Source organism: Pleuronectes platessa, chromosome 8 (genome assembly GCF_947347685.1).
Source record: "Pleuronectes platessa chromosome 8, fPlePla1.1, whole genome shotgun sequence".
Taxonomy (NCBI): domain Eukaryota; kingdom Metazoa; phylum Chordata; class Actinopteri; order Pleuronectiformes; family Pleuronectidae; genus Pleuronectes; species Pleuronectes platessa.
The window spans coordinates 10,474,390-10,498,284 of record NC_070633.1 but is presented as its reverse complement, the minus strand read 5'-3'; the positions used below and the strand labels follow the sequence as shown (position 1 = coordinate 10,498,284).

Below are 23,895 nucleotides of genomic sequence, written 5' to 3'. Positions count from 1 at the left end.
GGACCACACAGGATTTTAGCTTGTAACAGATGATTCACTACTGTTGTTTAAGTGATTTAACCACTTAAACAACAGTAGTGAACGTTATCTGCAAAATATATTAAGTAATTCAAATTCACTGCAACAATAAAATACATCACACAAGTTGATGCATCAGTAATAATAATCTGCTGATGTAATATGAAATACTACAAGACTCATCCTTATAGTACTTATTTACTTATAATTGATCATTTCAGGGGTGTGGTTAATATGCAGTACATATTGTATGCAGGAAATGTTAACGGTTCTGAACTGATTTGTCTCTTAAAGGTTGGTTCTCTCTGTGTGTGCTACTGCTCCTCTCTTTGCACTGTGTAATTGAGTGTGATTGTCTTACCCTCCTCACCCTCGAGAACGACTGCAGCCTGCCCCTCTGCTTCTTCATCCTCGCTCCTCTCCTCCATATGAACCGAGGTGTGCAGCAGCTTTCCTGGGATCGGGTCCCTGTTCCTGGGCAGACTCTGACTCCGCTGCTTGTGAGAGCGCCGGTGCGTGTGGCTGTGTGTGTGTGGCCCCCGGTCCAGAGGGAAAGGCCCGTCCCGTTCCCTGTCCCTCTCTGCAGCGTGGTGTCTCCGTACGGGCAGCGTGGCCTGCCTGCGTCTCTCCGGGGACATGCCCTGTCTGCCCAGGCCCCCGTAGAGCCCCATGTCTCCTGCCATGCTCCCCATTAGGCCCCCGTAGTCACTTTCCCCGGGCGCCGTCTGGAGGAAGTGCAGACCCGCACTGGTCAGAGGGGTCTCGATGAGGTCCTGCCAGGAGCGACGCTCACGATGGGTGGAGCGGCAGCCGGACGAGTGGGTACTGGTGCTGCCCGTGCCCGTGCCCATGCCCATCCCGTCTCCACGCTGGTCCTCAGCTGAGGAGTGGGAGTGGGTGGACTCACTGGAGAAGTGCCGGCCATGCTTGGGTTCTGGGAAGGGGCTAGAGGAGTTGACCTGGAGAGGGAGAGGGGATGTGGAAGAGACCATCTGTGGAGGGATGGGGGAGGTGGAGGCACTCATTGGTGGAGGCAGTGGGGACGGAGTGGAGCGCATGAGGCTCATGGAGCTGACGGAGCGGGGCAACTGGTCATAACTGTGGAGGAAGTTAGCCTGAAGGGCCGAGGGTGAGTGAGGGTGGACGGTATGCGTCAGGAGGGAGAGCAGTGAGGAGGGATGGGTAAGAAGGGTGACCCGCAAAACGAGGAGGAGGGAAAGAAGAGTCGACAGAAGAAGAAAGGACAGGAAAGAAAAGAGGGCAGAGAGAGACCAAAAAATGAGAGCAACAAAGGATGAGATGGCAGATGAGAAACTCCAGCCCGGAGTGACATGACTGATGCATGGTCCAGCTGAGAAACATCATACCAATGCTCCCATACATGTTTGAACATTGTGTTGTGATTCTATTCCACAACATTTAAATATAACTATAAAGTAACAAATATAAATAACTATGTTATATATATATATAAAAGATGTTTAATAATTTGACAGGAGAACTCACTGTTGAGGAAACACCTAAGGTGTCAGAGACTTCTCCATTAATGAATAGGTGTAGCATAAGCTGCAGCATTCTTTATTAATACGACCGACACTGTATTGTGTTTGTGTTGACAAAATATACAGTAACAACAGTTCATGATGTAGCATACCTTTGCATTAGGGAATGGGCTACACTCGTAAAATATTTTAAATATATTTAAAATCAAGACCTTACTTTTACTCAAGGAGATAAGATAATGTGGTACTTTTACTTCTCCTTCAGTACATTTTTGTCAATTTATTTATTATTTACTTATTCTATTGATTTAGTACTTCATCCACCACTGGTCACACTGACAGGTTACAGTGGTTATCGCTTCAAAATATATGTAATGTGCTCTGTGAATCGTTGCCACCTAGAGGTCAGATTGTGTATCGGCTCTGGAACCAGAACAGAGAAGTGATGGTCTTGGCTGCTTACGGAGCCAGATAGTCTCACACTCTGATGTATTATTAATGCTGAGGGCTCTGGTCTATGCAGCTCTGAAAACTGTGGGGCTTTTAAAATAAAATATGCTATCAGAACGAAACACTGCAAAAAGAAGAGTGTGGGTAAGTGTGCATGTAAATGTGTCTGTATGTGTATGTGTGTGTGTGTGTGTGTGTGTGTACTTACTGATGGTGTGCGGTGATAAGTATCACAGTGGGTTGATGGTCCCTCCTGTTTGAGTGTCATCGAGCCATCGACCTCGTCTTGATCACTCTCACTCCAGTAGTCTGAGATTGAGATAAGACACAAACACACAATCACACAGACACACATTAATGTTTGCGATTCATGGCCGAAAAAAGGGAACCAATAATTTCAAATAAGGCGATCCGCCTTACCTTCATCGGGACGCGGCACCTTGTCATCTGGTGTGTAGCCAATAGCGGCCAACCCCAGTCGGTTCATCCACCTACGGGAAACAAGGGAAGAAGAGAGGAAAAGGGAGGGATGAACAGTGAGCAGGAAGAAGTTATCTGGGGACATATGAGAAAAGTAGCAGAAAGGAGGACAGGAAAGGATGGGTTATATTGGGTAAATGGTAGGTGATGAATAAAAAACGTTGACTGTAAATAATTCAAGCGGCGTCTCTAAACCGTTGATATCTGTCTAACTGACTCCATCCCCCTGATGAAGGGAGAAAAGCATCCAGGTAATTAGAGAGATGGATGAGAGAAGTTACAGTCCTCAGTCCCATTGTCTCTCAGCACTGACTTTGAGATAGCGTCTTTCTCGACATTCATACTTTGTCTTCATCCTGTCCTCCTGTCTGTCTTCACTGAAGCTCCCGGCTTGTCCTCTGTCTCTCTACAATAATGAGGGTTGCTACTAAGAGTAGAGACTTAGTTTGTGCACTGGTTTCTTTTTTTAACCAACTAAAGATTGGGATAATGCAGCTTGTTCTGAAGTTGTCCGAAAATGTTAAAACACATAAACTGACCAAATTGTTGCACTGGCTAACATGTTCCTTCATTTTAATGAGCATGGGTACTATAGTCAAACCCCCAAACAGCATCCTGCTGCTGTAAACACTCACAAGAGCAAGAAATGTACATTGTAATTCAAAGTTTCCTCCTGTTGCAGTAATATTAGCAACAACAAAAAAATACAGTGCCCACCTGATGTAAGAAATTATTTAAATTGTTAAGATCACAAGTAACATTTTTGCAGATTTTAAGGATTTAAATGTACATTGTATATCAAAACAATAACAAAAGTTATAGTTTGATGATGTCGTGAAACCGCGCGGGATCATGGGAGTTGCAATCTTCGCCTCCATTGACAATGAAAAACTACTTGATGCCTGTTCATAGGTGAGTTAATGTTTAAAGGTTCTATTCACGTTCTAGTTGTGATGTGGACTTAGTTCATATAACGGTCTCTGGTTGTGTACCCTCTGGAGCAGGTTTCTCCTGTCTCTTAAAAGTGTGGCCGAGCTGTATGTGCTGTTGTGTGGTTTATTTCAACTTAATTTTTCAGTAGTATCAGCCACAGCTAAAGCATACCATGAATACTCCTCCAAGAAGAACACAGTGGCCAAATTTATAACTAGTCTGGTGCCTGCTTTATAAAGATAAAGTGTTATCCTACCAAATTAGCGCTCTGTTGGTTTGCATAAAAAGGCTGGCCTCAGATGGAGTCGAATTCCCTGCCTCAATGATTGTTTCAGTCCGCCCCTGATTTCACACATGCATCTCCAACATAGAATGGAAGTCAAATATAGCTGGTTAATTATTCTCCCCCAATTATCTCCCTGTGTCACCGAGGAGAGGTGTGGATAATTAGAGCTCATCAGATAACACTCCTGCAAATATCACTACATTCTCCCTCCCACATGAACACACACCCACGTGACACACACACAAACGCACAGTTCTACATTTGACAACAGAGGGCCAAGTTTATGCTTTATTCATTTGCAGTGTGTTGGTGTGCTGTTGCCTTGTGCATACTTGGTTTACTCTGATAAAGAATTCATAAAAGATCACGTGACGTCCCCAGCCTCTGACTATTGTCCACATTAAGACACTAGCACAAACTCACAGAGTCGTACTGACACACAATCGCTCACCTGTTCATTTCCTCAAGACAATCTGTGGCAAAGAAGAAGCTCTTGATTTTGGGATGACAGGCTTTGAAGGCGCTGCAGTCAGCCAGGGAGAAGAAGACTGATTAGTGTTTTTTTGTGTGTGCATGCGCTGTGGGTATGTTTACGTGCATGTTGTGTGGGTGAGAGCAAATGTGCTTGATTAGTAATTTTCAGCGACGTGTGAGGGACACTCACAATTTCCGTCTGCACTCTATGGCTCGGTCTATTCTGAACTCAGGGAGGCTGATGAAGCCCTCAGCCTTCTCATCCTGCAGGCACAGACAGATGGAGAGTGGTGGTACATCATCAACACAGAGAACAAAATGTCATGCATACTGATTCACCAATTCTATTTGGGATAGTAGAGCTCCAGTCAAGCGTATGAAAACAACATATGTTGTTTACATTGACAGGGGTTGGCTCCTTTGACCACTTATCAAGAAATACACAGACAGACAGACGGATTGATAAATAGATAGATGGATAGTCAGATAGAAAGATAGATAGATGTATGGATAGATGTATGGATAGGTGGATAGATGGATAGATGGATAGATAGATAGATATATAGAGAGATAGAGAGATAGATCAAATTCTTTACTCCCCAAATATCCATCATTGTTTTGTTAAGATAATATCTCATTATAAAGATTCTTTGGAAACATTACCGACCATAAATATGTTAATGAAATGGAAAATACATTGAAAATGTTACCTTAATTATGGCTTGTTTGTTTACTACTTTATAAAATCGTTTTTCTTTTGAATGTTTTTTTTTGTTGTCATGCTAACTCAAAAGCTGGCCCTGATGATATAATGAGGGTGACATCATGATGACAGCATTTTGTATACACTGACTCATACTTTTTACATGAATTTTTTTTTTAAATGGCCCTTAATGCCCCTGTCTTCTGTTTGAATAAAAAAGCTAAAACTAGTGGGGTTTGACTTCAATCATCAGGATATAATAACAGTTGAATGTGATGCCTTACATTTTGGTTGGTGTACCAGTAAAGGCAGGACTCTTTGAGGATAAACCAGTACTTCCTCCACTTCTGAGTGAAGTAGCCTTTGGCATCCTTCTTCTTCCACAGCCAGCCCTCACAGTCGCCGTGGCCCAGGTCCTTACACGAGATTCTCCTTCGACTGGCACTAGTGAGGGAACCTGCAGAGAAAGGAAACGTTGATACGGAAACTGATTTTCAGGGCATTTGTAGGTGTCGTGACAATAGTGTAGTCATGTATTTATTAATTCCGGTCGAATACACTGAATCCAAATTAATGGAATCTCTATAAATCAGAAACAACAGTTGAACTGTTGAGTTCCTTCAAACCGAATGAGATTCAGCACATCTGCAACATCGAGGAGAACTTAGTATTACACCAGGAATTATTGAAAGTAAAATTAAGAAAAAACTCATCTGTACATGCAAATGTTTTTTTTGCATTGTTATCGTTTGTGCTTTACTGTTTTTTATCATGTACTGTAAATCTCGACTTTTCACATACATAAGAAATGTGTTATATTGTCATCAAGCCGGTCTTTCTGCTTCTGATTTGTTGTCATTCTCTCACAGTGATGCACCAGAGCCAACATGCCAGTCACAGCACCTCAAGTCTGTCAGGTTCAGTTTCAAGTTCAGACATTTACACTGAGCTATATTCTCTAGGCTAAAACAATTGATTCTGAATAGCAGTGCTTCCCAAACCAAGGGTTTAAAAATAGCCTATTTTAGCCATAACTGTTACAAAAGAGAATTAAACAATTCAAATGTGCAGTTCAATATAAGATTAAAAAAAACATGCAAATAAAAATATTTCATGAAGCATCAGCTGCAGCAGGTTATTTATGGCACCACAGTAGAATTTTGGGAGCAACTTCATATCAACATTCTCTGTGAACTCAACAGTAGTAATGTAAAGTTACAGAAAAGAAATAAACATATCCTACCTTTACTTCTCTTTTTGGTTTTCGTTCTTAGCGAGGTGTAATGGAAAGACTGTGGAGAAGAAAGAAAACATTTGTGAGCTTCAAAAAACAAATACATAGCACAAAAGTTTAAATTGGGAAAAGGAAATAAATGACTGAGCAAAAGTTTCTACATTGATGCTGTTGATGAACTCAGCACACTAAACATGAGCAGCCATTCCCTTCTCTCTTTTGTTATCTTCATTTTATCAGGCGAACCGCAGAGAGGATTACAGGCACAGACGGATCACAGTGCTAGAGCAGCTGCAGCCAGGAAGTGACCTACAACCTGTGAGGTGGAAGTGAAAGCTGTCTGCCACCGACACACTACATCGCACATCCAGATGTTGGGAATTGCATCACAACGCTGCATTACCTTCGCTACTTAACTTACATAACTTAAAATGTTAAAATTGAATCAAAAGGATTTTTTTACGTTGACAATAATAAGTTGAGAAATTTTTTATTATCCATAAACAAAAAGGAACAGTTGGCTACTGTAGCTACGTATGACAGTTATACGAGAAGGTTGAAATGCTTTGTCTCATTGTAGTAAAACATGCGATGATATCAGTTATTTAGAAATGTCCGTTACACAACTATATCTATCTAAAGTTAGCTAACATAGCTAACACTAGCCACCACAAGTTGTACCAGGACAAATATGGCTGTAGCGGCAGTAAACTGAGTTGATTTTTTTCCCTTTTATTTGTCATGAATTTATACTTTAGACACTTTTTGTTTGTTAACAGCTCCTTTAATATCACTTTGAACTCACATTTTGCATTAAGATTATCTCAGCAAAGCCAGAATATTGTTGCATACACTACTGAACAATTTATGGAAAATGGTTATAGGTGTGAACATTTAAAGCTGAAAAAAGTCCGATATCTGTTCATTTTCTGTGTGAGAAAGCAGAATAAATATCTGCTTATAGTCATAACTGACTCATTGCATGCAGCTCACAGTGTTTGGGAGGCGAGGCTTGGGCTCATGACTAAGACAGCTCATCGTGTCACAGTAACCTAAATATGGAAACCAATTAATCTCATCTGAGTGTCGTCTTTTATTTAATTATCACAGATCTGAATTGGTTTAATCTAAGGTAGTGTTCCTAGTCTTGTCCGGCTTTTTGTTCGGTTCTTATGTGGACTCGATCAATCTCCACGTTAGAGCGGGTGTGGTTGCTAGGAGACTAATGATGTGACTTTGGATCCTCTGTTGATTCATTAAAAATGGGGTTTGAGTCAGAATGAAAATGTACCGGAAAGAAAGCATTGTTTAAAAATCAGTAAAAGCCTGTAAAACATAAAAACTCAGTGAGAGAGTCAGGAACATACCACTGGCTGCTGCTCCCGTACCTTCCTCATGGAGGCCGCTCCTGAGCTCCCTGAGCCCGAGTACCTACAGAGACCAGACAGGATTACACAGGAACCACAAACAACTGTTACAGCTCTTTCTGTCAATCACGTGGTCACACCACAAACAACCACAGATACACACTCACCGGTCTGTTGTGTCTGCTCGCAGTGTGTCCGCACCTCGCTGGCCATTGAAAGGGAAATAAAAGATTTCATTAAAGAGCTTCACAAACCCATACATTTTCTCAATATATACACACGGACACATACACACACATTCACACTCTTCCTGTGTACATCTATGCTGGTCATTTTCATCTCCATGCTCTGCTTTTGTGTTTATTGTTATCTACTGTAATTATTCTACAATGCATTGAACGCCCATTGATGATTAATGTGGACAATGGGAAGGAAATGTTTCTTGACAGGCTCCATATTAGAAATGTAAAAGTTTTGTAAACATTCTCCCTGATGAGAGTCATGATGAGCCACTTTAATGTTCTGAATACTGTGTAAATCAATATGTGATGGGTAGTTGTAACACTATTAAAAAATTCACTGTCATTCAAAAATCATTTTGACAGTTTGAGTCCAGCATTACTTTTCGCTACATTACAAATGCAACATATCTGATTTGCTAAAAGGCTCATATTTTCTCAATATTTTCTGCATACCCAAAGAATCCTTATATGATCAAATGTGTACATATAAAAGCTAGAATCATAAACACATTTCAATAAAATAAATGCAAGTATATCTTGCAGGATGTTACTAGATTGTATGACTTCTAACTTGTCAACTGACTATTTTTTGGTTCAGTTCTTTAATCTATCTTAAGGCACAACCACATCAGTCATATATATAAAACTTAGTATTTGGTATATATGTGCTTCATATTTCCCATCTACTGTGGGCTGTATATTGCATTGCACTCACAAATATGCTGGACATATGAAACATAACAGATATGATGAGTTTAATAGACAAAATATTTTTGCCTTAATGGAAAAGAACTGTACCGAGAAAAGAAGAAAGAGGAAACAAGCAGGTCATTAATGTTAGCATATGCTTGTTAGTGCAGGAGAGTATACTTCATGTGAATAGATATGAGTCACCGCCATGAGAGACACACAGCTGGGAGGGCTAGAGAGGGATGGTGTGAGCTGAGCTGTGAACGTGTGTGTTTGAGTGCATCGTGTGGTACACACAGTCCGTCAGTCGTGCTTGTAATTGGTCTGGCTGATGCTGAGTCACACACCTACTCAACGGCATACGTGGAAGTGTACGTGTGTGTGCGCGTGCAAATGTGTGTTTGTCCGGAATAAATTCGTAGTTAGGCTCAGGCGTGTCGAGAGAAACAGGGATATTAGGATGAGTTAGGATGAGTCGTGAGTTGGCTACCCTGTATACAGATGCACTCTTGTGTGCTAGTGTGTGTTTGTTTGTGCACGCCTCTCTTTGTGTGTATGTGTGTGTGTACATATGAGTGTGTTTGCATTAGAGAGAAACCGCAAAGTTACAGAGGGGCACGTCTGAGCGTGTCACTGTCATTCTCATAATGCGTGACGCTGGAAGTCGTGCAATAACACTTATCCTTCTCTCTCCTTTGTCTCCTCTACCTGACACACACACACACTCCCACACAAACACGAACACACACACACATACACACACATAACAACGTGTGAACATCATGTCCTGTCCTACAACCACCAACATGCCATTCTAAAAGGAGGGAGACATCAACTGTTGGTGTGATATAACTGTGCTCAAGTTTTCTCAGAAACACAAACCGGATAAAAGCCTTGAAAGTGATTTTACTGCCACTGCTAAAAAAAATTCATAGAAGACATTTGGACTTTTCACTGTAGTAAAAGCACAGGTGTAAATATTAAAAGTTAATGTTATTAGTTACTCCTGCACTTTCCCAACTGTGACTTGTTGAAAGGTTCTCTGTAGAAAATAAACATCAAAAGCAGCCTTCGAAACAATCTAAATAAACTTTGCCCATGATACTCTACCCTTGATAAAAAATCCCATAATTATTTGGAGCTCTTCTAATCATCTACATGGCCTCAGTATTACACATTTCAAAGCCCTCACGCCCCGTGGTTTCTATCAAGATCTGTCAGTGTTGTGTTTTTTTTAATAAATATTAATAATATCTTCCTCATGTGATTCTTTTTATCCTGATCCTCTTACCGTTTCTTGCACCAAATGCATTTAGTATTCATCAATTCAATACCTGTTCATTGTTTCCAACTGTGCTCTGATAATAAAAGAAAATGCAGAAAAAGAATTTGGCCCTAAATGTGTTGCACATATACTGACAGTATTTATAATTCGACAGTGTGCGGATTTTTAAGTTACCTTTAAATTATAATTATTATGTTTTTTAATATTTAGTATATTTAGTTCGAAAATACAATAAACATTTTTGCAAACATTAATAATGTGATGTCTGTCTCTCAACACTTCCCACCCACGTCAACACCAACACTTTTTTGTTTCAAACTTGTTTAGTTTTTCAAATACCTTTTCATACGGTAGGCATGTCAAAGAAATTACAGGATATTCTGACCAGAACAACCACTGTTAGTGTGGCACACTCATGTATTTTGAGTCCTATAGATGTAAATAATCAAACACGAATAGTTAAAATTATATGTTTTTCTACATTAAAACTTTTTTTCATTGTTATTTGTCAATTGTTAATTTTCCCTCACTATACTGTTAATGTAATTCTTCTTTTTCTTTGTTAACAAGACAAACAACTTTAAAAACCAAAAAACTTTAAAATATAGTTAGGAATTGTATAAACAACACAAACAACACAAGCGACACAAACGACAAAACAAACAATCATCACAAACACTTTGACAGCTAAAACTGATTTAACTGATAAAACTTGTACTTGACTACACCCCTATCTATCTAGCATACATTTTCCATTGTTGTTTTATAGGATGTAATGACAGGAAGAAATGTATAGACTATAAGAAACCTTTATCATAGCTTATGCAGGCATGTCTCTATCTGTGTGAACACAAATCAACTACACAACAAGGCAAACTCCTCAACACAGACCACATTCATCTGTTCACAAATTGAAAGAAGCTGTTTTTCTTTACTGCCCAATGAACAGAACTGACCATAAACTATATCTTCCATGATGATGAATTGATAAGTGGCTAGCATCGAGCATCAGACATATCAACAGTTATAACTAAATATTACCCAGGAGCAGATGACAGAGTGATTTGATTGAATGATTATTTGTTTACTGCTGTCTGAAAGCCAAATATCCCCCCAGGGACAATAGAGTACACTTCTACAGAAACCAGCTGGAAGCAACTGTGTACATACGGGCAACAGTTCAGGAGGCTGGTCGAGGCGCAGGGTGGAGGACAGCATGGAGGGACTGATGGGAAAGCTGGGGCTGCTGGGATTGCGGCTCTTGCGCCGGGAGCGTCTGGTGGAATCCCGCCGGCTCTCCCTACTCTGACCCTCGGGCTCCTCCTCGATCACCAGGATCTTGTCATCGCTAAGGTAACGCAGCAGGGAGTTGTCTGAGTCTGTGGGGAAATGGAGGAAGGATGGAGCAGTTAAAAATAATGGACAGGCGAAACAGAACCGTTGACAGAGAGAGGAAAACCACAGAGGGGGTGGAGAGATTTCATCACAGAGTTGAGGGAGAACCCCAGAGTAGTAACAGATGAGGGTGAATAGACCCTTAGAGATAAAAAACCCAACAGAAAAGGATAAAAGTGCCTCAGAGCCTCTGATATGGATCCACAGCCGGGGACATTCGGCTTATCTGTTTGCAGTGATTATCCTGATTTGGAGGGCACAACTGCTAAATCCTGTCACTCATTGAAAGTTTTTATTCTGATTAAACTACAGATAGAAAAAAGCACCCCTTCTTATTTGTTTATTATCCTTATACCTAAATGTGAAAAACTAAAGAAAGTCCCTGAGAGAAAGAGAAGGAGAGAAGCAGACCCCCGATAGGAGTACTGTGCTTTAATGTTATTCATAGACTTTCTGATGGTAGAGTGGAGGATCCTCGTTTGAATACAGATCGAGTCTTGCCGCAAAATGGTGAAGCTGGTTAGAACTGGTCACATAGAAGTACCCTCATTTCAAGCGCAACTGTATAAATGCAATTTCCTTGCATTTATGTTTATATGTCGCTCTGTCAGATACATACCTGACAGATATGTATCCTCACACAACCACGGCACCATGGATCACCAGAGGATGAGCTGAAATGTGTTGAGCTGAGTATGGAGCAAAGCGCGGCACCTGTCTGACCCGTTTGTGTCAAGTGTGTGAGGGCCTGCGTTTCTTCTTGTGTGCTGTATGTGTTTGTGTGTGTGTGTACCTCGGCTCCCTCTCTTGCCCATGCTGGGTTCCTTGGCCTCGGCCATCCAGTTATATTCGGGAGGCATGGACACTGGTCTGAGGTCACCTGGAACGACCAATCAGCAATCAGAGAGTCGGCTGTGGGGGGAGGGGAGGGGAGTGGTGGAGTGTCGTCTCAGGACGGCAAGTGACTGAGGGACAGCGTGGGAGACAACTGGAGGGGTGGACAGGTGAGACAGAGTGTGTGCAAGTGAGGGGGGAAGGAATGGAAGAGTCTGGAGGAGCCTTGTCAGAGCACTCGAGTAGAGTTCACTATAGCATGCTACCTAGCTTATCTGCTAGCATTTCTATTCTTAGCTGAAGACCACTGGCGAGCTACACAAAATTGCGGTACAACCAAACAGCAAATTTGACTGTAACATACATTAAAATATGAAAAGACAATCAATTAGTACATTATAATAATAGTAATAGTATAATAATAGCAACCACTGGTGTTTCTACATTTCAGTATAAAGTTGTTTTTAACTGTGAGGATTTGAAGTGAGTTGGTCAAATTCCTTTGTCGGAGAACGCATCCACACAGCACTACATAGAGCAGCTGAGACAGTGACATGTATCGAACGTTTAAGCTGAGGACACAAGCAATTATCACACATGATAACAGTCATTTTTACACTATCTGTACCTGTCATGTCTCTGGCAAGTCCAATATTCACTCTTCTTTTGGCTCTCTTTCAGTATCCACCAACGACTACTACATCGTGGTTAACTTTAGCAATTTGGTGCTGCTCAGGTAATTAACAGATTGTTCACCAATCTTCCAAATACAGCTGTTTCCTGCTTTGGCTGGAAACAACGCTTGGTGAGTGTGTAACAAAAAACTGGGAGCTTGAAGTCAAAAAATTGCTCCGCATGGTTGGAGGGAAGTTGGGTTATAATTCTCTGTGGATTAGTTTTTTGGCCTTCACAACTTTAATGACAAATATAATAACGTGATACATTATCAATATATCAATAAGTAGTGCAGCTTTAACATATTGATACATGTTCAGGCCCACAAGCTGAAGAGTCACAAGGTCCAGCCAACACCAAGAGCAGGAGGCTATTTAATAAACTGCCTTTTCCCTATCACTGTACATTTATAATTTTTGGCTGAGTTGAGTGCCTCTAATTACCTTCATAAACTCCATATGTAGCTAGCACGGCTATTGTAAACAAATCACAGAAGTTTGTCAAGCTTTTCCTGGAAGGTGCAGAATGTCTAGAAGGCTGTATGAGACATGGTGGACACAGGTGTGTGGGGGGGAAGGGGGCTGGGGGGCAGTGTTCTTAGACTGACCCTTTGGCATGTGATCAGTGTTTTTGGGACATGTGCACGCGAGTAAAATGAACACAAATAAAGCAGAGCCATGGAGTGAGTGATGAACACACATGGAGGAGGGTTGAGTTAAAGATGAAACAAAAACGGTGACAGAAAGCTGTGCTTCAAAACAACTCTCAGAGCAAGAGCCAGTTCGGCCTCATTCACACTGTTTGATCGCACTCGCCCTCTTACCATGGGTGGGGGTCTTGTCCCGCCGGCGAACCCCTGTATTTCGGACCCTGTCGTAGTCGGACCCTGGGGGTCCATCTCCTTCTAGCAAGGAGAAGTACTGACCGCTGTCCTGGTCCAGGTAGTAGCTGACTGCCTCGGAACCTTTGGAGCCGGACTGGGAGCTCAGGCTGTAGCGGCTGATGTCGTCACATGACATCAGACCCATCTCCTCCCTGAGGGAAGCAGAGCTGTCATCATTACTGTCATCAGCGCCATCATCAGTGTCATCAGCTGGATCATTACAACCAAAGTTCATCACAACGATAATCATCAAACATACGTGTGTGTGCGAGCGTCTGACCTGGTGCTGTAGAGTCCAGAGACAGGAGAGAGGATGTAGACGTCCTGCATGCTGGGGGCGTCCATTTTAGACATGCCTAAAGTTCCAACGGGTGTTGGTGAGGTGCTGGTGGGGCTGGTGGGCATCGGCTGGAGAGAAAAAAGGGGAGAATGACTTGGGATTAGCACTTTCTCATTGAGGTATGAATGGAGGGCAATGACAGGATCTCAACATTAATCTCACAGAAAAAAACAAGCAAGCACATCATTTACCAGGGAATCTTACAAGAGAAATTTGTCATGTGCTCATTTTACTGCAGCTACGACTTGTCTAAATGTCCCAAAAAAAAATGTATTTCCACAGAACTGACATGTTGTGTTTGTTTCTTTTTTCACTATATTTGTGACTGTGCAGCCTCTCATCGCTTCACTGTTCTGTCATTTTGTCTCAAGCCTCCTCACTCACACAGGGCTCACCATGTCTGTTCCCATGACAACCCCTCCTCTCCCATCCTCTCCGCGCTCTTCGTCTCTCCTCAACGCAACCCCCCCCCCCCCCCCCCTTACAAGAGAGAGGAGAGGACAGAGGTAGCGAGGCCTTCTGCATCAGCTTGGCTCAAGGACACGTAGACACGTCAGTTACCGGGTCCTCCGTGAGGACAGGACAGGGCGCTTCGCTCGTGATGTCATGGAAAAACTCAAGCTCCGCATTTCAAACGACTTATATTTATCCTCAGTCGGAACAGCTGGGGGTGACAAATACGAAGCTCACAGTTTCTCCCAGAGGACGAGGTTTCCACAGAATTTGAAGAATGAAGCGTTTCACTGTATGTCAGAGGAGTACACCTCATTTGTGTGAGGATGATGTCGAGTGTGGACAGAATGGATAAACAGGCGCAGAGCCCGAGCGGCGGCGAGGCAGGCAGCGCTCTCATTAAGAGAGACCAGTGTTTCATCATTTCATCAACAGTGCATTAGTGGAATTCATTTCATGTTCCCAAACTCTCTCTCTCTCCTCCTCCCCCTCTCCCCCTCGCCACCGCCATCCCCAGGTCCTGTCTCTATCGTCATCTCTTTCTATCGCTCAGCCTTCTTCTCATGAAGGCAGCTTACAGTAAGACGGCTTCACAATAAATAATGGAGTCCAGGGCAGGAAGAGAGGGAGGCACGCGACAGAGAGGAGGGAGATAACGAAACAGGATAAAGAAAGAGAGAAAGGGAGAGACTGGGGGGAAACTGTGCAAGTGGGGGGGAGGGGGTTGTGTGGATGTGGAGTTGTGCAGTGTGGTGATTGGAGCTGAGAAAGAAAACAGTAATTTAGTGATTACAGCCCACTGCTGTCTGCATGGAAAAAAGGGGTGTGTAGGGGGCTTCCACAGCAGGCGAAATTCCACTCTGTTAAGAAAGCACTTAAAGCATTTGACCCCTGTTGTGCCCACTCCAAACCACCAAAAATTCACCGCGGACACACTTCCCGGATTAATTGTACCCAATCCCCTGCACCGTAACATGCACAAAAGCAGACATTCTGACCCCACCATATTATTTAGGATGTGTAAGGGCTGGATGATAAACTGAATTTAATTAATCACGATAGAATGTATATCAAGATCCAGGCCATGTCTCCTCTATCCAGAGATGGACCAAAATATCAAGGATACAAATGCTGCCATTTCACATTTGGAACCGCAGTCTGTGCAGAAGCAATCAGGGGATGCTGTGGTATCAAGGTCCCACCATTACACAAGCTCCACCATCGTGAGTCAGTCTTATCAGACAATCTGCCAAACTTGCCAGAAAAATGTACACTTGAAAATCATTGGTGTGATAAGAACTACCTCAAATGACAAACCATCTTTAATAAAAATGTATTTAATTTCTAGTTTGACATTTATTTTCCTCCATGCTCCATCTATTAACGCTATAGCATCGCAGGATTGGAGAGTATTTCTTCACTGAGCAGAGCAAAGAACAAAGTCTTCTAGATGGAAAAAATGCATTTGCTCTTCTGCAACAGCGATAGATGGTGACAGGTTTGTCCAATCAACTGCCAAGTGTCTTATGAAAGCACCTGCCTTTTTCCAAACAGTTCCCAGATAACACTCCAGATGGTTTGTTCCACAAAATCCATCTGGCAGATGAAGTTACATGTTTCCCAAACTGCCAAACCATTCCTTTAAAATAAGAGTTTTTGTATTATTACTGTGCGTCACAGTTCCTTCTTGACCTTGGAAATCACAAACAATCCTTCCTAAAGTTCCACGCGTCTGTTATCAACATTTTTTTTCCATATTACCTGCTTTTTCATGACAGATTTCAAAATGTTTGTTACTTTCTGAAAGGATATCAGAAAGTCGAATTTTAATTATCTGTCATTGTGTCTTACCTCTACCTCAAACAGGAAAATAGACCAAAGAATGTACTCAAAGTGAGATGTTAAAGCAGCTATAGCCCCTCACCCATTGCCCCGAGTCCGCTGCTCCATCCATCCATGAAACATAAATGGTCATTAAACACAACATTATCAAAAACAGCAAGTGTTTACAAAGAGTAATAATTTATATGTCTTAACATATAACATATTTATGAAAGGGGGCACACGTGTGACCGGTGAAGTGACCTGTAACATGGACATGGAACAACGCAGCTGGTATTATGTGATATGTATCACAGGTGCCACAGTAATCCTCGTCGTCTTTGTTAGAATAATTGTCTGTGTCAATGTTATTACAGTGCATCATTAAATTGCTTTTTCTGCATCCTACACAGGATGAGACAGACACACTTGCAAACTCACAGGCACACACACACAAACACACACAAACACACAGACACACACAGAGTAAGAGAGAGAGAGAATATAAAAGGTTGCTATACAGAGATTTGAGGCTGGAATCACATGATAATTTGCAGAGATAAATTGTTTCCTTAGTGGATTTTTTTATAATCCAGCTGAACGTTTGCCACATTCGGGCTAAACTTCACAGCCGTGCAATTCATCCTCCAAAAGCAGGCTTAGAGTTACGAGAGTGCATGTGTTCATGTGTGTGTTTGTTTTGGGAGTGTGTGTATGTGTGTGTGTCTGTGTGTTTATACAGTATGTATCCAAGACCAGAGTGCAGTGACCCAGTTCCTTTGTCTCTCAAAGGAGCAATGGGAATGATAACGGGAAAACATCTCTCTGCACATGTGCAAAAACATGCGTACAAAACACTAAAACATGCGTTAGAAATGCACACACACACACACACACATACTCACAAACACACATGTACACACACTCACACCGGCTGTTTAGCAGAATATTTTGGATTCAGTGATTTATCTCCAGTATTTGCTGAGTAGCTGTTCTTTTTTCAGTGCCAGTGGAGCTGCCTGTAGTTGCTCATGAATAATTAAGAGTTTCAGTCTTTTGAAGAGGGAGAACAAATCTAAAACACTCTTTTCTTCTCTTCTCCCACATATATTTCAGCGTCTCTGATCTTGGCGCTAATGGCACGGTTGTGTCTGAGAACCCCATTAGGGAAGAATTTCCACAATCCACAGCAAATATAACAATAAACTCGTGAAAATAACTTGAGAGTGATGGTCTAACAAGACATCAAACTGGAAACAAGAATAGTCCTCCAGATATGCTGGTTAAGTTGTATTAGACTCTATGGATATTACAGGGTTTTATTGGTTTCTAGGTCTCTATAGAAACCGAATCCACGAGCGGAATCTGTTGCCGTCCCTCACTTGATCATATACTCAAATGTATATCACTAAATATTGAATTCATATTCTTTATGACATGTAGAAATACACAGAAACTGAAACAACAGTAGCCTGACAAGAACAAAGAACAAGCATGATGGAGCAGACAATGTAAAGGAAGATAAAAGATGGACAATGGAAGCTGTGCGCTGAACAGAGATCATAGCATGCATGTAGCATGTAAATGAATTCGCCTGATGCTGGGTTAAAAATAGCCGCCACGGAGCACAAGGGTCTGACAGGAGAGAAGCTGCTTCACAAAGCATGTAGGCAGCTTCAGAGCGGTCCTTGCCTCAACCCTCTGTCCGTCTTGTTCTTTCCATGCACCAACATTTGTTTGTGTTCTAGCCTCTGAATGAGACAGATTTAAAAAGTATTTGATGTTAAGTAAGAGATGTAAAAGCAGCTCTGATCCTTTTAAGATGTACTGGACTCAACATTAAAGATGAACTCTCTTTTGAAAGAGACATGTCCTTCTGGACAACGGTTGAAGGAATTGGGACCAAAGTCTCAGTAGAGATATGGGTGGATGTGAGTAAGAGCATGACTCTTTGGGGACCTTGCACTGCCCTGTACCGGACCCTAATCAGGAAGTTAAAGTCATATTTTACCATTTGAATAATTCACATGCCTCTTAAGTACAGGAATAGGGTTTAATTAGCTATACTTCACCTTTTATACTTCAATTTTGAATGACCTTTATAATGAATGAGATTTAGGAACCAGCACATCTGTTAAAGGGCTTTGGAGACTGTCAGCCTTATGACAGGCTGTAAAACCAAGAGATTTGTTGAAACTCTCAACAGGAGGACGGATGCAAGGTCAAACAGTGGACACGTTTCCTTTGAAAATATTTGTTTAAAAATGCTTATAGGAGAATGCAGAGGTGGGTGGTAAAAACAAGAGCTGAGTGAGTCATAGATAAAGCCAGAGGTACACAGCTTACTGAACGTACTGTAGTGCTAAATCATCCCGTCTCTATTATACTGACTGTAAGTAGTAAGTGTGGAGGTATACATGTAGATTGGTAGAGGGAGATTTTCACATTTCACGTGAGGATGTGCAGAGGAGCCTGTTCCGCAGTGAGGACATCCATGTGTTGCTGCCATTTACCTGCAGGCCCAGTGGTTTCCAGCGGACGTTCCTGAGCAAAGCCGGTGTGGAGCTTAGGGTGTTCTGGGGCCGTTTCTTCAGCGTGAGGATGACTCCGCACGGGTCCTCTCTCAGCGCGTTCACAAGGTTCTTCAGCTGCCAGCCCACCTGAGGAGCAAACACAGAGACACACAGGGCTTCAGTTAACAGCTGCTGCACTATTTCAGAAGGGTCAGAGCAGACTCAGGAGACTGAGTTCTTTTGGAGTGCTGGGGGCGCTCCGAAAGACTTTTTATGAATCTGTGGTGGCATCAGCCGTCTTCTTTGGAGTAGCTGGCAGAGGCAGCAGCATTTCAACTGCTGACAGGAAGAGAATGGACAGACTGATTAGGAGGGCCAGCTCGGTCCTGGGATACCCCCTTGACCCAGTGGAGGTGGTGGGACAGAAGAGGATGATGGCGAATCTGTCTTCTCTCATGGACAACCCGACCCCCTGCAGGACACCACCACAGCCCTGAGCAGCTCTGTCAGCGACAGACTGATTCAACAAGTGTCTGAAGGAGAGGTATCACAGGTTGGTCCTTCCTGCAGCAGTGAGACTGTACAACCAGCTCTGCTCCCAGTAAAAATACATTCACCACCATTATGGACTGAATTCTAAGTCTCTTAACTGTGCAAAATTCCCGGCGCCATAATCATCTGTCTGTGCGATATAAAAGGTCAAGTGCAATAATCCACTGTACATTTTCTTATATTCTGAGACAATATATTTCCATATACTGTATATATCGGTTTAGTTACAGTATATTCTTATATATTTTTTATATATATATTTCTATATATTTATTTATATTCCTTCAACAAAGTACTGCATGCTACTAATAAAGGACTTCTTATCCTTGTTTTATTTTTGGTATTTTTTTATTTTATCCGATGGGAATCAAACAACAGAAGGACAACCTTGGAGGGAAAAAAAATCACACTTTTATAAAGAACAGTACGGACATTAGACTATTCACAAATTATCTTACATTTTAACTTGAATCCTGAACAATGGGGTATTGGGTCACATGTGTCTGTTTCTTGAATTCCTTGGTAAATGTACAATATGAAACAGTGGCCACTAGCGGTTTATCAATCGAAATAAAAACGAAAGTCCCAGTTTGTTGTGAAGCATTGTGGAGTCATGGGAGTTGTCTCCACTCCATTGCAAATGAAAATCTACCTTGCACTACTCAGAGACAAATAATGTTCACGGATGAGGTAATAAAGTTGTATTAATGTTACGCAGCAAATGGCGCTGAATAACTGATCCATTACGAGTGACCGATACAAACAGTGGAAGGTAAATACAGCCGACTGGCTAACTGTGTGTTTTCCTTCATACATTATTGCCCTGGAAGTAATCACAGAGATCAGGAAAGACACAGGTAAAGTGGATATAACGCAATTAAAAGGCGACCAAAATGAAATGTCCTGTTAGTCTGAATAAAATTGTGGATTTCTTTGGGTTTGAACATTGTTGGAAACGTTTTGGATAATTTAAGAACACAAGTCAACGAAATAGAAGCTGCAGTTTTTTTTAATGAAGAATTGTTACTTATTACAGCTGTAAAAAATAAAAATGTTGTCTGCAAAATTGGATAATAGTAATTTGAACCCTTAAAAAGTATGTTTTATTCGATACAATTTCTTTATAACTAGCTTCAACAACTCTGATCTAATGCTAATCTGCTTATTTTAAGCATCGGGCTAAAGTTATGCATCACCTCCGATCTTATCACCATTTATTTCACAGGAGATGATTATTCAATTTTGTTGTCATTTTAGAGGCTTTAGTTTGGGGTAATGTTGATCTGCTCTTTGTAACACTGAGAGGTTTTTATGTTGTGTTTGCTTATTTATATAAATTGTATTAGACACAGAGCCCTGTATAACACAATACGATTTGAGCAAGCCTGCGACATTTGAATATATTTCTCCTACAAGGCAGCTGGCGACACGTCACGTCTAAACAGCCATAACTAAGTGGGCATGAGTCTGAGTGCGCTCATTAAAATCCATAGTCTTCATCTACCAAACTTTGTTGTCTCCAAGCTGTCCAAGTGCCAGAGTTCAGAAAACACTGGTATATTCAAATAAAAAACATCTCTTTCAGTATGTTTATGCTCTAAGGAAGCGGAAGCGATGGGGAAAGAGTCAGAAAGAAGTGCCGACTGCGGTGATTTCTCGTGGTTGTGGACAGCCCGTCTCCAGAGCTCGCAGCACTCGTCAGGCCATTGATTGGCTACAGCTACTGCAAGTGTCCGCAGAGGCCACACACACACACACCCACACACACACACACACACACACACACACACACACACACACACACACACACACACACACGCACGCACACACTCTCTCTCTCACACACACACACACACACACACGGCTCTGACCTTATTCCTGACATAATGATGACCAGCCTGTGTCAGCCTGGTGTCCCGTTTCTTGTTCTCTTTGGCCCACTTCACAGTTCTTAGTTCAGCTACTGATCATCGGCCACAAGGGACAGGAGGTTTCTGTCGACATGTCCTGTCCTGTTGCCCTCTTAAAGAAAGGAGGTAAACCAGGACACACTAGGACTCACCGGTGCCTCGATCAATAACTTGTGAACTGATTTATTGATTTCAAACTCTCAATACTCATTTGCTAGTGCAGAAAACAAACAAACAGATAATTGACCACCTAGTGAGATTTATGATCTTACTTACCTATTTTTTTATGAAATTGTTTCTATTGCTAATATATGAATGTTGATCAGTGCAGCTTAAATTGTGAGATATCTTTGCTCTTGGAAAAATAAAACTTCCTTTTTTACTTTAAGTGAAGTAAAATTATACCGTGGCTAACTAAGGGTTTGTCTGCTTTCTTTTGGATAGGAGAAACTATTTGCTTTTGGGCATCAGGAGATAGAGCGGGTCATCCACTATCAAGTCAGAAGTTCAATCCCAGCCCCGCCATTCCAAGGGCTGAAAGGTTGAGCCGGCAGTGTGTGATTGATGTGTGATACAGAGAATTCTGCACATAGATGCACGCTGTGAATGTGTAAAGCACTTTGAGTGGTTATCAATATAGAAAAGATGCTATATAAATACAGACTATTTACCATTCTGCCACATGCTTTCGAGTCGTGTAAAATAAATGATATCGCACTCTATATGAAGAAACTTTCCGCTCGATTTGTGAGTATCCATTTATATTAAGATGGGTGGGAGTATGGTGGATTTGCAAAAAAGTAGAAGCGTGTCAAATGGGCTTGGAAATTTGCGATTACATAAGCTATTGTATTGGCTCTAGTATTTACTTCCAAAGGTTTGGGACATTTTCATCCCAAAGGAAAAGCCAGAATTAACTGAACTGAACTTGAACCAAACTGGATCCCGATCAGAACTTCTCCACCCTTGTTTGATCGGGCACAATAGTCGACTGCATTTGCCGAGTGCATCAGCAAACACGAAGCCTGAACTGACCAGGACGGTTTAAAGCTGTTCTGTTATGCAAACGTGCAGAGAGCTAAAAGAACAGAGACTTACCAAAGTAATAATAGAGCATAAACTGCTGCTGGAGAGCTTTTTTTTTCTTTTTTCTTATCCCACGGGTCTTCATTATTTTCCCAGATGCTATTACCTCCACATAATTATGTTGCCTCTTCAAACAATCAGTTTGTTATTTGAGCAAATTCCACATTTTGCCTCAATAGAGAAGCTAAAAACTGCAAGTCCTGTTTTTGAAGTGGGCCTCAAACAGAAGCTCATGCATAGACATGAGGGCAGCGCTGTTGCTAAATATGTGGGATAGGTCTACATAATGTTTCCATAATATAATGGAATTTGTTAATTCAATATCCACACTAATCTCATTTGAAATATAAAGATAAACTTATCCGCCGCGATGTTGAAGTTGAGTGGCTTACAGTATATCCATCTCTCCTCATGCTGTGTTTTGGATCTGAAGACAAAACTGTACTGAGTTCTCCTGTTCTCCCTCCTTTTCTTCTCCTCCTCTTCCTCTTCTCCCCAAGTCCCTCTTTACTTCCTGCTCCTCTCCGAGCTCTGCTTCATCTCCGCATCCCCTGACTGCTTTACACCCGTTTCCCCATCAAGAGACACACTCACACACCTTCGTCTCCCCCGTGCTTATCTCCTCCCCCAGAGTGAGGGATCAGAGTGCTGAGGATCTAGCTGAGGGAGTAATGAGGGGTTGGAGCTGAGAGCCTGGCGGGGTGCGATCTGCACAGTCACCTCGTGGAGGGAGAGAGAGGTGGGGGGGACAGAGATAACATGCAGCTTTCTCAAGCGTCAATCAACAACACTCTCCGGGGCCTGCATCGCACGCTTTCACATGAGCAGCGCCTATCGAGACGTACAAGGAAATACTTACGGGAAAAGCACACAGGAGACGTCTACACAGAGACACAAACCTTTTTTCCCACAGCTAAGAAATTAAAAAATTAAAAAAACGCTGAAGCAAATTGTTCGTGCCAGGGCTGACAGCACAGTGCGCTCAGTCGCATGCTCTCACAACCCATCGTTCCATCTAAAAGCGCTGCCCAATTTTTTGGGTGCGCCTCTGATGTGACGAGTTGAAGGCAGAAACACAACTTATTCAAGTCTGAAAGTGGAACATGAGTTCACATTTCAAACCAGACTTCAGGGGGTTTTCTTTTTCGACAGTGGAAACAAATTCCAGACAGAGTTCGCTGACAGTCGTGGTGGACGGAACAAAGGTCTTGTCACAATCGTTTCTACAATCTGCTCCCCCAGCAAGGCCTAATTAGCCTACATACTGACACAGGCCCAGGACAGGAAGCGCCATGGTGGTGGTAGCAGTCACACGTCATGTACCTTGACAGCTCCTCAACATAGCACAGAATGGAGAACATTTCCTGTGATTCTCCTTACGCCTGGGGGCTGTTTAACTCACCACTGTCTGGTGGTTGACTTGGATCACCTCGTCCCCTGCGTGGATCTTCTTACACAGGTCGGCTGGAGACTGCAGAGGCAGAGATTTGAGGACAATAGCAGCACATTTAGGAGATGCTGACTCGTACATTCACTGATGTAGTGGAATTTGAGACACTAGATCGGGGCTGTGTCAGGTGTCGAGCTCCCGACGGACTGAAACAAAAACTCACATTCTCTGTGGTTCCGGTGATGACGTGGAGTCCGTCATAGGTCGATTTGATATACATTCCCTGTAACACAAGCAGAGGGATTCAGTATTATTGAGTAAAAATGCAAATACACAATATCTTTATTTTTGCATCCATGTGTGTGTTTGTGACTCTTTC

General features: G+C 42.2%; 1 protein-coding gene across 1 annotated transcript in view; it reads right to left on the bottom strand.

Annotated features, from left to right (window-relative positions):
* si:ch211-26b3.4 (connector enhancer of kinase suppressor of ras 2) overlaps window positions 1-23,895 on the bottom strand; it is a 53,133-nt gene that overhangs the window by 1,437 nt on the left and 27,801 nt on the right. Inside the window, exons 7-22 of the mRNA XM_053429312.1 lie at window positions 23,740-23,799; window positions 23,529-23,597; window positions 18,579-18,725; window positions 13,732-13,859; window positions 13,392-13,603; window positions 11,853-11,939; window positions 10,835-11,043; window positions 7,615-7,652; window positions 7,469-7,511; window positions 6,090-6,138; window positions 5,131-5,303; window positions 4,334-4,407; window positions 4,121-4,192; window positions 2,391-2,461; window positions 2,179-2,279; window positions 380-1,133 (exon numbers count right to left, since the gene is read on the bottom strand). Of these exons, the coding sequence (XP_053285287.1) occupies window positions 380-1,133; window positions 2,179-2,279; window positions 2,391-2,461; window positions 4,121-4,192; window positions 4,334-4,407; window positions 5,131-5,303; window positions 6,090-6,138; window positions 7,469-7,511; window positions 7,615-7,652; window positions 10,835-11,043; window positions 11,853-11,939; window positions 13,392-13,603; window positions 13,732-13,859; window positions 18,579-18,725; window positions 23,529-23,597; window positions 23,740-23,799 (2,287 nt within the window). The remainder of the gene's footprint in view (window positions 1-379; window positions 1,134-2,178; window positions 2,280-2,390; window positions 2,462-4,120; window positions 4,193-4,333; window positions 4,408-5,130; window positions 5,304-6,089; window positions 6,139-7,468; window positions 7,512-7,614; window positions 7,653-10,834; window positions 11,044-11,852; window positions 11,940-13,391; window positions 13,604-13,731; window positions 13,860-18,578; window positions 18,726-23,528; window positions 23,598-23,739; window positions 23,800-23,895) is intronic.